A 15710-nucleotide genomic window follows, 5' to 3' on the forward strand; every position below is an offset into this window, starting at 1 on the left:
GAAGAACTTTCATGAATTTTGTATGTTTCGGAACGTAGCTCCTCCTTCAAAAAATGCTCCAAAATGCATGATGAGATGGGCTCACTGAGCTCCCCAAAAAAAAATTCATCGAGGAGCTGCTCACCGAGAATCACTTTGTTTTCGTCGACGATTTTTCTTGCAGATTACTGTAAAATTGGCAGTTTTTCGTGAAAACTGCTAAGTTTCGCTGCAAGACCAACAAATCTCAATGGAGCACGTTTGCAGCGTGATTTTGAATGTTTATTAAATTGCTCAGCTGTTTTGTGTAAAAATCGAGTCCTTCTAAAAAAACCCCCTAGGAAAACTCGTAAAAAAGACTGAAATCGTACCAAGACCCACCACGCGCCTTTAAGTTTGCCCATCATATTTTGCGAATGTGTAATAATAGTTTTAAAAAGGTATTTTTTCGTGAAAAATCCGGCATTAATTTAAAAAAATAAGTGTTAATCAATATTTTTGACCGAAAATTCAAGGTTACTCAGCAACCGCGCCCTGTCGAGAACTCCCCGGGTCTCGCAGCGAAAATACTGAAAAAAAGAGATTTTGGAAATTTTCGCGCCAAAACTGCGTTACACGGTCTCGACACGAAAATTTTTAAAATGAAAGTATATGTTTTTAGTGTTTCTATTTAATTTTTTCTCAAAAAAATAAATTTTCATCGAAAAACTACGAACATCCGTACCACCGAAATTTTGAAATTACAGTACTCTTTAAAGGAGCACACCTTTTTGCATTTAACAAAAAAATTGTCGTGTCGGGACCCGGTACCGTACTTTTCCGCGAAAGTTTCATTCCTATTTTGAAATTTTCTTAGAAATATGAAATTTCCATCTGCATTCCAGCACAAAAACATTTATAACTCGGGAATCCTTCAAGATTTTAAAAATTTGTCAACTGATAATATATTCAGCACAAAATTTGCCACATTTTGTTAGTTGCCAATTTTTTGATCAGTTGCTTAACTGGCGATGTATATGAGTTTGAAAATTTTCGGGAAAAAATTTCAAAAAAATTTTTCGAATTTTTTTCAATTTTCTTTTGATTTTGAATTTTCCTAACATCGTTTTATCAGATATTTTAAAAATTGAATAGCTCGAACCCTGAAAGATCCTCGATTTTTTAGTTTTCTCCTAAAAGTACTTAACTCCCCCCGTCACCTAGTACTTTTTAATCAAATTTATTCGCCAATTTTCAACATTTTTTTCCCTAACACCATATAATCAAATTCCCGTTTTCACCAACAATACCAAAATCCATTTATCAATAATCAATATTCAGTGCCACGTGTCACTCACTTCCAGACGCTCAAAATCGCGCCGATTCCCCAAAACCGGACAATTATGAGGTGAGACGAGCCGAAAAAGAGACAAGCCTATATGAAATAATGACATCTGTGACGTCTAGGTTATAGGTTTCCATGGAAAAATGTGTGAAGAATATTTCTGGCATTTTTGGATTTTTAAACAATTTTGAAAAAGAGTTTTTGGTTTAAAAATATTTTTTTTTCTATTTGTGTTTCACTTTTTCCGAGAAATTGCTAACTGCACAATTGTTTAGCTAAATAGTTGCTACATTTTGTTAGTTTACAATTTTTATGTAACTCGTAAGGCTATGAAGATATGAAGGTTCAAACGTTTAAGTTATGTAGGCAAAATGGTATTCACATGCTCTAATTTTAAAATCATTGTTTCGTTGCTGAAAATTGAGATTTTCAATTAATTCTATATGACAAAATATTTTGCAGAAAATTTGCCACATTTTGTTAGTTGACAACTTTTAGATAGAAAAAATTATAAAAAAGTTACAAACGTTTGAAAAAAATTGTAAAAAATTAAATTTAAAAAAACTGAAAATTGTAAACCGACCAAGTAAATTACGTAAAATTTTTTAATCTTTCTCTACTATAATTTTCACTTGCATTACTCCTAATAGAAAGGAAATGATAGAAAATATTAGCTTTTTCGAGAGAGCGAAAGAGAGGGGAGACGCAGACACTACAACCGTCTGCATTTCCCCTCACCCTCTACACACTCGCAGATGATTGTTTAAGTGCTTTTATCTTTTCAGGCAGTTGCGTTATCAAAACGTTTTTAAATAACAACTTGTAGAAAATTTTAAGGGCTATATTTTATTAATTGGTAACTTTTTGCTAATGCTTGTAGTTTTTGAGATATATCATTTTTAGATAAACAACTTTAAAAGCTTTATATCTTAAAAACCATTGAAGCTGTCAGAAACTTGTCAAGTGACAAAATATAGCCCTTAAAATTTTCTACAGTTTAATAATAAGATATGTTACTTTTCAGCCACCAAGCCTCCCATTTCGGGGTTAAGAAAAAGTGGAAGGCCAACGGATCATCGGGTGGTGGTGGCCTGTCGGCGTTTGCCAGGATGAAACGTAAGTTGTTGAAAATTTGGGAAACAACTATTTGTAACTAGTTTGACCTCCCATAAACCCGGAAGTTACTATTTTTGGCGCATCCCATCATTTTTAGTTCTTTCTTTGCTACGTTTGCATTGTTAAGGGGGTCTTCTTGCAAGAAATGCTGTGCCACGTGAAACTTTTAAAAATAAAAGTTTTGAAAAATTCATTGTTATTTTCAGGAACAAAGTTTTTATGGATGAATTTTCAATTTTCTAAAAAAGTTTTTAGAGTTTTCAGAAGAATCCAAAAATTAATTTTTACAATAAGTATGTTTCGTACAGTATACTGTACGAAAAAAAAAACGGGAAAACTAGGTTTATTAAAAATATGTTAGGTTTAATTCTAATATAACTTTGTAACTATGAGATTTTTCCAAAAAATCGGGAATACGAAAAACTAAAATTTTCTATTTTTCATTTTTTTGAAAATCTAAAAATCTAAGCAATTTAAATTTAAAAAAAGAACATGAATTTTTTTAAAAAATTAATTATCGATCACTCCAGCAGGGGTTGGCGGCAAAAAAAAAATTTTGTCGACAAATTCGGCAAATCGGCAAATGGTCGGTTTGCCAATTTGCCGGAATTTTTCATTTAAGGCAAGATGCCGATTTGCCGGAAACTTTTGGAGGGATTTTTTAACAGGACGGAAACACTTAAAACTATGCCTTTTTGAAATATTTTTCCCGTTTTCATTGAATTTCTGAAATCTCCAAAAATAATGTGCAAAAGCACTTGTCGTTTTTCTGGCAAATTCGGTGAATCGGCAATTTGACGACTGGCCGAGTTGCCGGATCTTTCGATTCCGGCAATATGCTGATTTGCCGGAAAAATTTTTTGCCGCTCACCCCTGGATCATTCCACGTCATAAAGTTGCCACGTCATAAAAAGTGTTCTTTGGGTGACCTCCATTGCTCATAAGCTCTCTCATAAATATCTAAATAGGCATATCTTTTTCATTTTTGCTCATGAAAGAGAGCACCACGATTTTAAGAAAAAATGCCTACCTACGCACCTACATGGCAGGCAGGCAACAAAATTGTAGGCATGGATGTGCCTGCCTTGTAGGCGCGAAGGTAGGCATGCCTTCTCTAAGGTTTGAACTTTTCAGCTGTTCTGGATCCATCGGCCGATCGAATTTGGACAATTGGACAAATTATCTATCAGCGACACCAGGCCTTTAACAGAAATTCCGCGATTAAAAGTCGTAAGAAATTTTTTTTCTCCCCTTGATTTTTTTTATTTTCTAAGGCAGCTGATAAAAGTGTCATTTATCACCTGTCAGATTTCCTCAACTTATGATACTAACAAGAAACTATTTCTTGAAAAATGTATATTTCAGAGGACAATGGAAGTTTCGACTACATTGATATGGTCTCGCAAAGCTCACTGGATAGGTTAGTTGGGAGTATAGTAGGGGTGCTAGCAAAAAGTTCTAAACTAATAAATTTTTTACTAGCTTATATAGTTTTTGAGATATAAAGGTTTAACTAAAAACTGCGATATCTCAAAAACTATTAAAGCTATCAAAAAGTTGTCAACTAACAAAATATAGCCCTTAAAATTTCCTACAAATTATTAATTAACAAATTTTTAATAGCACTTACCGTTTTTGAGAAAAGGGGGTTTTAGTATTTCTTAATTTGTGGTTAGTTTTTTTAGACTGTTTCCCATTTTATGTCGGTTGCTAACACAATTTCTCTTGAAAATAATTCCTAGATGGAAAATTAAGTTTTTACTGAAACCAAGAAATTGTGTTAGCAGCCGACATAAAACGGGAAATGTTTTTTTCAAAAATAACCTATTAGAAATTAAAACAAAACCAAACCTTTTAATCTCAAAAACTTTAAATGCTATCAAAAAATTGTTAACTGGCGAAATATAGTCCCTAAAATTTCCTACAATTTGTTAGTTGACAACTTTTTGGTATCACTAACCGATATGGATATTGAGGGTTTAAAAAAAAAATAATTTCTAAATTTTAATAGTTACTTTTTTTTTAACCTTTCCCATTTTATGTCGGCTGCTAACTCAATTCCCTTTTGATAAAATTAAAAACCACCTTGTTATTTTTAATAAAAACTCAATTTTCCATTACCTACAATTTCACCTTGTCCCGCCGCCGCTGACTCCGCCCATATTATTCAATTATATTTTGGTGGAGCGGTGCTTGTGCCTTAAAGCCAGAGAAAGTGGGAAAATTCGCACTCTTTCCTGCCTCTTTATTATCGACTTCTGATTTTGTGTCTGAAATACTTTTCCTTGGCTCGCAAAAAAAAAAATTTGAAAAAATAAATAAATGTGGAAACAACGAATTATCGAGGCTGCCCGGCGGGAAAAGGTGCGGGAACAACAGGATAGGTGGAAGGAGATTGCTAAGAGGCTTGTTAAGTAAGTTTTTTGCATAATTGTCTTGATTTTTAGTTTTTTAATAGAACTGGTAGTTTAAATTTCAAAGTTTTTTCAAAACGAAAGTTTCAAGATTTTTTTCTTAATATTTTGATATCTCAAAAACTAACATACTTTTTTCTAACATTTCTAGATTTTGAGATATTAATGGTTTTAGAAACAATTTTTTTTACCAACGAAAAAGTTTTAAAGAGAGTTTTGTCAGGCACTTTCCAACTTTTCAAAGAATTTTTTTGCTGGGAACTTTCTCACGATTATCAGCGGTGTCTGATTGTTGTATGACGTGGTGGGAACTTATAAAAAATATATTTTAAAATTTTTAGGTTTTGGAGGTTTTTTGGAAATTAATTAGAATATTCCGTTCACCAATTCAAAAAATAGCCTAACAAAAGCGCTTTTTTCGTTCTGATTTTATTATTTTTCAGCGGTTTTTTGATGCCCCATGCCGGTTTGATCTAAAATACAAGAATTGCGGGAATTTAGACGCAGACTTCCCAACTGATTTCGCATAATTAAGAACGTGCTGAAGTCATATTTTTGGGGGAAAAATTCCCGCATTTTTTGTAGATCAAGCCCTAATGGGACAGCCTGACACCATGTGCCATTAGCAAACAAATAATTTTTCAAAAAATTGTCCACGCGAACTAGACAATATGAATAACTTTCTAAATTGATTGAAACAAAAGAAAAAATTCCAAGAAAAAATTGTTTTTCAAAACAATTTTTTTCTACTTTGATCTCAAACTTTGAATCTTTGATTTGTTTGCACACAAAACAAAAAAAAACGTAATTTTCCCCTATATTATCCCTTTTATTAAGCTCATCCATATTCATAAAAGAAATTGAAATGGATCGGCGGAAAAGTTTTGAAGCGTCGCGGAGACGAGAAATAGAAATGAGATCTCTCATCAGAAATAAAGTGTTCGTCAATTTCTTTTTTTCTTCTTCCACACTCATCATTTATTTTTTCAGCTCTTCTTTTTTGCTTCTATTGCTCCGGTAAATAATATTTTTTGAAAAAGTGTTTATTAACTTTAAAAGTTAATTTTTTCTGAAAACGAGAACTTCAAAAAAAGTTTTCTGAAATTTCCCCCATTTTTCTTTGAAAATCCTCGTCTTTTTTTAAACTACTTTTCTGCCCATTTTCGCACTCTAAAATCTGAGCACAAAATTGCACCAAAAGCTTGGTGAAGTGGAAAATGTTCCTATAGTTCAGAAAACAATAGGGGTACATGTTCCAAATAAACTTTTTTTTGGTGAATTTCGCATTTCAGTTGAGAAAGTATGAAGTATACCGAATTCTACGACAACTTTCACAGATTTTGTAAAAAAAAAACTTGCTCATGTAAGGGTAAAAAGATGATCGGAATCCAAATTCGTTACTAAAAATAGTTGAAAAGGTGATTTTTCTGCCTTTTTTCTTGTGTTTTCCCCAAACGTTTTTGAAAAATCTGTTTCGTCATGGAAATAACATTGTCATAAATCTCCATAATACTCGTTAACTTTTTAAATCCGCTTTTTGATAGGCACCGCGCCGTTTTAGACGTATGAAAAATGCAAATACGTGAATATATATTTTTTTAAGTTTTGAAAAAAACTGCAAAGTTTAAAAATTTCAAAAAATTGAAACTTGAAAAAAAAATCGGAAATTAACCTTGAAGCTGAGAGTTTCTATTTTTTAGCAATCAAGTTTGTTTTTTAACAAACTCAAATTCATTACGCCTGTTCATCCATAACCAGCTTTTTACCGAGTAGTTTGAAAAATCTGTGCTCTTCTTTCGGGGCTACAGTAAACCAAAAACTGCAAAACAAACTGCAAAAAATCAATAGAAAACCTACTTTTTTGAAACAAAAATTGTGAAAATTCAAACTTCAACAAAATTTTCAAAATAAGTTTTCGGAAAAAAATTATTTTGAATTTTTGAATAGATTCAGAATCCTATTTTATTAGTAATCTCTACAATAAAAAATCTTAGCAACGTGGAAGAAAATCCAAAAATAGAGAATTTATGTGCAGTAACCGGGCAACTAAAAGGGCACTGAGAGCACATAAAATGTCTCAGAAATATTTTGGATAGCCGTTTTTCTTTCCATTTTCTGTGCAGTTTTATTATTCGATTATCACAAAAACTAGATGAAAAAGAGCACAAAAAGAGCAACGGGCGTTGAGCTTCTTCCTCGTTTCTTTCGAGCAGCAGCCTCCAGCCGAGCCCTTTCTTCATATATAAATCCCTCGTCTTTTTTGTCTGATTTCTTATCGCACTCCAGCTGATATTATCAACGTCTTCAAGACGGCTTTATCATGTGATAAGAGAGATGTATATGGAGGCGTGAGATTTTCGAAAAAAAAGTATTTTGTTTTTTTTTAAATTTTTTTTCTGAAACTTTTTTCTTTTTTTTAAATTTCTATTCAAAATTGTATTTTTGCATTTCTATCAAATTTTCCTTTAAAATTTAAATAATTTTTTTGGGCAGTATTAACCTGAAAGGTACACAGTGCTGAATCATTTTTTTTTAAATTTGATTTGAATTTTTTTTTGAAATCAATTTTTTCTGAATTTGAATTTCCACATTTTGTCATATAAAAATTCAAATTCTTGGCCATTTTTCACCTTCATTGTGTGCATTTTGCAGTTTTAGGTTACTGTAGCTTCAGAAGTACGCAGTACACCGAATCTTACGACAAAATGCACAGATTTTCTAAATTGCGAATTTTTACAAAAAAAATCGAAAAAAAAACCTGACTTTAAAATTGTCAAATATAGGGGTAAAAATGAGTTCGAATTTTTTTATATAAAATTTTTTTAAATTGACACATTAGCTCATTTTCTAGGTTTTTTAAATCATAACTTTCATCTTCCGTCTAGGGCTTCCTTGGGAGGCAGGAGCGGTTTCAAGGCCTGACGCCTGCCTGAAACCTGCTCGGTCGCCTTAAAGTCAAGCAGGCATTTCAACGCCTACATGGAAGCCCTACTTCCGTCAATAAATATCAAAAATCTATATTTTCTGACCATTTTTGTACCTAAAATCTCCACTTTTTCTGTTTTTTTTTTCTGATTTTCTAATAACTTCAATTTTTGTTTTTGATCAGTCAACAAAAATAATGAAAAATAGTCGTCATATATTTTCAAACTAAAAAAATTCACAGAAAAATAATTACTTTGAGGTTTTTAAGAAAATTCTAATTTTCCAAAAAAGTAATTTTCATCCTCCGCAGTATCTTTAGAGCACAGCAGATAAGGATTACCGAATTTTTATCTAGTTTTTCAAAGAAATTTTCCGCTTTTTTCTTTTCAGAATGATGATTAGAAAAAGATAATGCGATTATCTACCCATTCATTGCACCACTGACTTTATATATGTACTCTATTAGTCATTTTTCTCAGTTTTTTGAATTTTCTTTTCTTGATAATCCTCAAGATTTCAGCTTTTGAACTCTTTTTTCGAGTTTAAAAAAATTTCGAAAAAATTAAAAATTTGAAATTTTTTTAATTTCTAAAAATACGTTTCGAGGTTTCAAATTTGAAAAATAAAAAAAAAATAATTTAGTGGCTTTTTGTTACTGTAGCCTCGATAGTAAGCAGAGCACCGAGCCCCACGACAAAATGCACAGAATTTGAAAAATTATCAAATTCGAGTTCATCATTAGCCGCACATTTTCCGCAAAATTGTGCAGTTTTGTGCATTTTGGCGTAAGATTCGATGCACTACGTACTTTTGGGGCTACAGTAACCCGTAAACTCTTCAGTGGACGGTGTAAGGTGCTGAAAAATTGTGTTTGAAATAAAAAATGACAAGGAATTTCAATTTTCATATGATATATGGCAAATCGATTTTTTTTTGTTAAAAAAATTTTTTTAACGAAAAGTCGGCTGAAATTTGTCCAGAAACTAAAAAACTTTATCAAATCTCCTTGCCTCGGATAACCTCTATGCAGTCCCTTGAAAAATTTTGTGCATTTTGGCGTAAAATTCGGTGTACTTCTGTTGAGGCTACAGTAACCCAAAATTGAAAAATTAACGTTAAAACACAGCGGGGATTAAGAATGGCCAAGAATTTGAATTTTTTTCAAAAATGTGAAAATTCATCAAATTCGGTTCCCTCCGTCTGTGCATTTTGTCGTAAAATCCGGCGAACTGCCTGTACCCGGACAGTACCCGGAAATAAATTTTGAACTGATGTTAGAGGGTCAAAAAAGCTAAGCAGGAACTACTAGAAACTTGAATTTCTGAACAGAATTTTGAAATTTCACCCCGTACTGTTTTATTGATTTTCCGTCATTTTTCTCAGTTTTCTTCCAATTAACCTACAGTAATACAGCCATGAACTCGGCGATAATGCAAGGCGCCGCAATGGCAACCTCGCATGGGATCGCCCGTCTCAACAGGCACAACGCCCAGCGTAATCATTTCCATATTCCGACGGCCAATCGATTGTTCTATCAGCTGCAGACTCCATGCACGTCAGTGCGTTTTTTCCGGTTTAGCGGCCGACGGTTCACGGGCCCCCGGCTGGGATAAATTGTTGTAGCATCAGACATATCGCGGGTGGTTCCTAACATGATTGTTGAAAATAATTTTCCAGAAGCACGGAGGAGGAGCGACGCACAGTGCAGACAGATGACGTGGCAGAGATTGGAATGCAACGGCCCGATTATCAGATGTACTGCGGCGAGGAGGAGATTAGCGAGCAATTTGTGAAGTTAAATGTTGGAGGACAGAGGTTTATGCTTAGAAAGGATACGATCAGGAGAAGGGGTGTTGGTGAGTTATTTGGATTTAGGATGAAAATAACGATAAATGTAATATAAAAATAGGTTTTTTTTTAACATTTAAAGGTGCTGTAGTGCCAGTGGGAAATTAATTTATAGCATGCCTATGGCACCACAAAGGCCAATTATCATAGTAAAAAATTCAAAAAAATTTTCTAAATTTTATAAGATTTTTTGAAAATTGAAAAAATCTCAGTTCTAGCCACTTTTTGGATGTCGTAGATCAAAAAAATTATTTCGAATTTTACGGATTGTCTATGTAGGAGGAGGAGGACAACAGAACAAGCGGGAAAAATGTAGGTCACACTGTGCCGGCATAGAGCAAACTATAGATAAGACATCTTGCGTCCACAGGACCACACAACATTTATGCTTCAAATATAAACACTGTAGGGATTTGAACATGTGACAGTGCTAGTTTTTTTTTCAAAAAGTGGCAAAAACTCAGTAATTGCCACTTTTAAATGCCACTCAGTCAATAAAAATTCATCAAAATCAAAAACTTTTGAAAAGCTTTACTTTGTTTTATACAAAAATTTTAACTTTTTTCTTTTCTTAAATGATTTTTCAAATTGTGTCAAAAAAAGGCCGAAAAAACAGCCAAAATTTGAATTCCCGCAAAAATGAGTGACGTCACTTGTGGCATTTTTTGAGTTTTCCGGCTATATTAATAGGTTTATTTTGTTTTTTTTTTTTTCAAATAACAACTGTGTCGGTTCTATAATACAATTAAAAATTTTTTATGAACGAAAAATTGTTGTTTTCCGATATTTTGGTAACAATTCAAATTTTAATTTAATCCAGTAATTTCAAATGAAAATCAACATTTTTTGGATATAATTTTTGAATTTTTCGTTTGAAAAAAAAAAATCAACGGCCTATGTATATCTCTGCAGAGAAGCAAGCTTTTGAAAAGTAATCAAGTAACAAAATATTGCAAATCATCAATTTTTCAATTTCATAAATTATTTTTTGCAGGCCGCCTCCTAGACCTTATCAACAAGCCGGTTGCCGACTCTAACGCGGATGCGTTTTTCAGTTCAACGTCCGAATTCTACTTTGAACGGCCTCCATCACTTTTTCACATTGTTTATCAATTTTACCTCAATGGTAAGGAATTTTTAAGTTTGCTGGAAACTGCTCGAGTTTCAGGAGTAATCCACCAACCATCAAACTTGTGCCCCGTAGATATCATTGAAGAGTTGGAGTATTGGAGAATCATACCCGATCAATATTTGGCGTCGTGCTGTTGTGCTCAGCAAATTGTACGTTTTTTTTGTAAAGGAATGTTCGTGTGAAAATTAGAATTTCTGGTGGTTTTTTATATTTTCTGATATTTTTTCAATAACTGTAAAAATGCACAACTTTCCAAAAAACCTGAAAAGCACCTACCACATTTTTCAGGACGATGACGACGAGGAAGTCGAAGAGCAGGACAAGCCGAATTTATTCAAAACTTTGAGATTTGGGGAAATTCGTCGTTGCGTTTGGAATATAATTGAGGAGCCGGCTAGTTCGGGAAAAGCCCAAGCTTTTGCAGTTTGCTCCGTGGTATTTGTGCTCATTTCGATAAGCGGACTCGTGTTGGGAAGCTTGCCCGAGTTGCAGGTGGCTACGAAACAGAGGAACAATTTGACTGGGGAAGGTATGTTGGCCGTCGCTCTGGGCTTTCAACTTTTCTTTACCTGTTTTACAGAATTCACGGAAATGGAGCCTATGCCAATTTTAGGATATATCGAATATGTTTGCATTGTTTGGTTTACTATGGAGTACGGTAAGGCAATTTCAAATTTTGTAAAAAAAACGTTTTGGCGGGAAATTAAAATTTTCCGAATAAAAATTTAGCGCGAAATTCAAATTTTGTGCGACGAACTTTGCAGGGAATTTAAAGTTTTGTGAGAAAACTTGTGCGGGGGATTTTTTGGCGGGAATTTCAATTTTCGCAAAAAAGAAACTAGGCAAAATTCAACTTTTATGAAAAACATTTGGCGGGAAATTCAAATTTATGAAAACAATTTTGGCAGAAAATTTAAATTTTGCGGGGAATTTTTTGGGGCGAAATTTAAATTTGTGGAAAATTTTAGGCGCGAAACTCAACGAAAATTCTAGAAAATTCAAAACCCTGCTAAAAATTTGTAAATTTTTGGAAGACATGGCAAATTTCTAAAAGCTTCTTAAAACAGTCAAAAATAAAAAATTCCGTACATTGAAAAATTGTTACTGTTTTTTCTTCAGGCCTAAAAATGTTGGTCAGTGCTGAGAGGAGCAAGACATTCCGGCAACTGCTCAACATCATAGATCTACTTGCTATCCTTCCATTTATCATAGAAATGCTTCTCTTAATTTTTGGAATATCAACGGAGCAACTACGGGACCTCAAAGGAGCATTCCTTGTTATTCGAATTCTTCGAGTGCTCAGAGTCATTCGTGTGCTCAAGTTGGGACGATATTCCAGTGGTCTGCAAATGTTCGGAAAAACTTTGAAAGTAGGTCCAAGTTTTGATTTCGCGCCAAAATTTTTTGAAAGAAAAATGGCTTTTTGACTCCGCCCCTTTATTGGCAATTTTCAGGCGTCATTCCGTCAACTGGGTATGATGGCAATGGTTGTAATGACAGGTGTCATATTTTTCTCGACTTTGGTATATTTTTTGGAAAAAGACGAGCCCGCTTCAAAATTCCATTCAATTCCGGCGGCGTGTTGGTGGTAAGACACTTTTTTTCCAAAAATATTTGAAATTTTTTGAAAAAAAACTGATATTTAGGTGTATTGTCACCATGACAACAGTCGGTAAGATATAAATGTTGTAACGTACTTTGTTTCGGAAATTTTTGAAAATTTTAAAATAAAATATAAAACGAAATTTTCAGGGTACGGGGACCTGACTCCGGTTACAGTTCGTAAGTTTTTTAAAATTAATTTAATTTTAAAAAATTCAGATTTCTTGTGATTTTGTTCCCTTGGGCATATATTTTGGGCACTATTTTTCAAGTTTTGGGTTACTGTAGCGCCAAAAGTACGCAGTACACCAAACCTCACGACAAAATGCACAGATTTTTTAAATTGCGCAAAAAAAGGCTGGTTAGGGTAAAAATGTCGGTGAGCACAAATTTTGACATGAAAAATCTTTAAAAACTATTTAAGCCTAGTTTTTTATTCAATTTTCACTAAAAAAAAATTTTTTTTTAATTTCAGCTGGAAAACTGGTGGCAACTGGGGCAATCGCGTGTGGAGTCTTGGTTTTAGCATTGCCCATCACAATTATAGTGAGTTTTGTGATTTTTCAGAGTATTTTTTTTATGTATTAGCTTTTCCAACAATGTACTTTAGGCTCAAGTCGCATTCTCACTGAAATCGCGAGAACGTGAGAAAATGGCAAAACGTGTGTTTTTTGATGAATAAATGTGCATTTTTCACTCACACAAGCTTATGCAATAGTGATTTGAGAATAAAATTTTGATAGAAAACAAAAACCAAATTAGCTCCGCTGGTGTGTCATTGAAAATTTTTTTTTTGAAACTCTTGTATCTTTGCAGGTATTTAATTTAAAAAATAGTTTAGAACTAATAAAATGTGCAAAATTTTGTGTAGAACAATTTGTTAGTTGATAACTTTTCAGTAGAATCAATCGTTGTTGAGATATGACGATTTTAGCGAAGTTACAGGTTACTGTAGCTCTGGAAGTACGCAGTGCACCGAATCTTACGACAACATGCACAAAACTTTAAAATTGTGCAAAATATGCTTTTTGGGTAAACACGTGGTGTCAGAGTGTCCCATTTCGGCTTGATCTTCTTAGATCTACAAAAAATGCGGGAAACGAGACGCAGAGTTCTCAACTGATTTCGCATGGTTAAGAACGTGTTGACTTCACATTTTTTTAGGCAAAAAATTCCCGCATTTTTTGTAGATCAAACCGCAATGGGACAGATTGGCGCCACGTTTTAAAACCTGTGCGTTTTGCCGTAAGATTCGGTGTATCGCGTACTCTTAGGGCACAAGTAACCCGTAATGCGTCATATCTCTGAAAAAACAAAACTTTGAGCACTTTTCTTTACTAAAAACGTTTTTTTTTCAATTCTAACCCTGCACATTACAAGATTTTCAACAGAAAATTTGATAGCCAGGAAACAAATTTTCTTCTAATTTTTTTTTTTAATTTTCAGGTCGATAACTTCATGAAAGTGGCTGAAACTGAACGTCCGGCGGGTGGAAATCGATATCGAACATCTCAATACCCAAAAGCTACAAAATCCGAGCAAATGATTTTGAAAGTTACCTAAAAAAAGTTTGAAATTTTGCCAATTTTGCCAATTTTTCCCCAACCGTCCCAATGTATTTGTCTTTTTATATGTTTTTCAAATTTTATTTAACGAAACAATTTTCAAAAAAATACTCCAATTAATATTCTGTCTTGTCCGGTTTGTTGGACCACATTTGGAATGGGAGTAGGTAGTTGTCGGCTGCCAAATGCTCCAATTTTCGGATTTCATCGCTTTTCGGGTCTTTTAGGAAGTCGTGGAATGCTTTGTCGTCGAATCCAATCTCGGCCGCCTGGAAGAACTTGTTTTATTTGGAAAAGGTTTTTTTTTTTGGGTTACTGTGTCACCGAAAATACGCAGTGCACCAAAGCTTACGACAAAATGCACAGTTTTTTTTTAAATTGAACTGAAAAAAGGTGCAGAATTCGATTTTTTTAGTAAAAAATTTTGAAAATTACTTTTTCCAAGGGTTTCCACAAATTAATGAACTTGAGAAAATGCACAAAATTATGGATTTTTACAGGCAATTTCTAGATTAGGTCTATAACTGGTTTGAACAGATTCGGTAAAATTTCAAAAGTTTGTGATTTTGCCGTAAGGTCCGGTGTATTGCGTACTTTTGGTGCTACAGTAACCCAAAGTTTGAAAAATAACCCCGAACGTCACTAAAATTGATAAAAGCTCTTAAAGAGACAGTAATAGTGTAAAAAATTAGTTTTTATGAAAATCACCTGCTGAGCAGTTGCTCCGTAGTAAATTGCGTCGAATCGAGCCCAAAGGCATCCGCCCATGCACATTGGGCATGGATAGCAAGATGTGTACAAAATATGTCCAGATAGGTCAAAAGTTCCTGAAAACGTGAATTTCAATTAAAAACTTATCGAAAAAAAACGTCGAAAAAATTTAGCATTTTTTAACAGAAAAATAGTTAATCGTTGTTTTTTTTCAATTTTCAAAAATAATTTTAAACTATCTAACTTGTAAAATTATGTGAAAAAATTTGCTCTAATTCGAGAAAAAATTCTGCAACTTTTTTTTTGAAAAAAAAAATCCTAAAAATCGCAAAAAAATTTTTTAAGAAATATAGGAAATCGAGGTTGTAAAATTCAAATGTTATGTCAATTTATCACTAGATGCTCTAAATATTCGTGTGCCTACCCAATGCCTTGCAGGCATTCTTAATAGCAGTCATCTCGGCGTGCATTGTCGGATCCTTGGTGACCAGCACCATATTGTGGCCTTTTGCGACCACTTTCCCGTTTGAATCAACTACAACCGCACCGAATGGTCCACCATCTCCACACTCGACACCTCGACAAGCTTCTGCGACAGCTTCGGCCATGTGCTCAGCGTGATGGGGTGGGAGAGGCTTATCAGAGGCGGATGGGCTCATTTTATAGTAGGAGTTGGGGAAGGTTCTGAAAAAAAATTAGTAAGGTCTGACGAAGAAAGGAAATTTTCGAGGTGAGCAGGCGGGTTTTTGTTGAAAAAACTCCCAAAAAAGTAAATAAAAAATTCTAAAAATTCAACAAAATGCAACAAATTTTTCCCCCAAAAAACCCAAAAATTCGCGTCGAAAGTGGCAAAACGTCTTTGAAACAGGTCACGATCATCATCGTCTTATCACAAAGTGATCCCTTATCAGCGACGAGCTTTTCCACCCCCAGCTGCCCGAGCCAACCACGTGAGCTCCGCGAGCACTTTCTTTTTTTTTTTGGTTTTTCTGGTATGATGTCTGTTGTAAGATTATTTAATTGATAAGAAATTAAAAAAGGTTTTGATAAGAAAATTTGTGAGAAATGGAAGAAAATTGAAAATTTATGGGGGC

At 33.8% G+C, this 15710-nt stretch overlaps 2 protein-coding genes and 2 non-coding genes across 6 annotated transcripts; 1 reads left to right on the top strand and 3 right to left on the bottom strand.

Moving 5' to 3' along the window:
* Positions 1-1297: 1297 nt before the first annotated feature.
* Positions 1298-14027, top strand: kvs-4 (the record flags this gene model as incomplete). 3 transcript variants are annotated; one of them, NM_001379921.2, is made up of 15 exons in its annotated part: positions 1298-1366; positions 2328-2419; positions 3554-3649; positions 3785-3839; positions 9436-9614; positions 10601-10732; positions 10775-10887; positions 11027-11267; positions 11319-11396; positions 11858-12108; positions 12193-12326; positions 12385-12410; positions 12491-12520; positions 12816-12886; positions 13787-14025. In NM_001379921.2, the coding sequence occupies 15 exons, from the start codon at positions 1362-1364 to the stop codon at positions 13901-13903; spliced, it is 1620 nt and encodes a 539-aa protein (NP_001367099.1). In that variant the 3' UTR covers positions 13904-14025. The 3 variants fall into 3 exon arrangements, with proteins under 3 accessions (NP_001367099.1, NP_001408256.1, NP_001022888.1); NM_001421331.1 differs by lacking the exon at positions 12385-12410 and having other exon boundaries at positions 13787-14027; NM_001027717.3 differs by lacking the exons at positions 1298-1366; positions 2328-2419; positions 3554-3649; positions 3785-3839 and adding an exon at positions 9174-9313 and having other exon boundaries at positions 13787-14026.
* Positions 3562-3706, bottom strand: Y48A6B.18. The gene has a single exon (NR_052726.1). It is a non-coding gene; the product is annotated as an Unclassified non-coding RNA Y48A6B.18 (non-coding RNA).
* Y48A6B.16 lies at positions 9250-9398 on the bottom strand. The gene has a single exon (NR_052727.1). It is a non-coding gene; the product is annotated as an Unclassified non-coding RNA Y48A6B.16 (non-coding RNA).
* On the bottom strand, positions 13973-15300 carry gda-1 (CMP/dCMP-type deaminase domain-containing protein). Its single transcript, NM_067017.6, has 3 exons — positions 15041-15300; positions 14614-14732; positions 13973-14174 (listed from the first exon to the last, which is right to left on the bottom strand). The coding sequence occupies exons 1-3, from the start codon at positions 15273-15275 to the stop codon at positions 14022-14024; spliced, it is 507 nt and encodes a 168-aa protein (NP_499418.1). The 5' UTR covers positions 15276-15300; the 3' UTR covers positions 13973-14021.
* Between the last annotated feature and the right edge of the window lie 410 nt (positions 15301-15710).

This window comes from Caenorhabditis elegans, chromosome III (assembly GCF_000002985.6).
Source record: "Caenorhabditis elegans chromosome III".
In the NCBI taxonomy this organism is placed as follows: domain Eukaryota; kingdom Metazoa; phylum Nematoda; class Chromadorea; order Rhabditida; family Rhabditidae; genus Caenorhabditis; species Caenorhabditis elegans.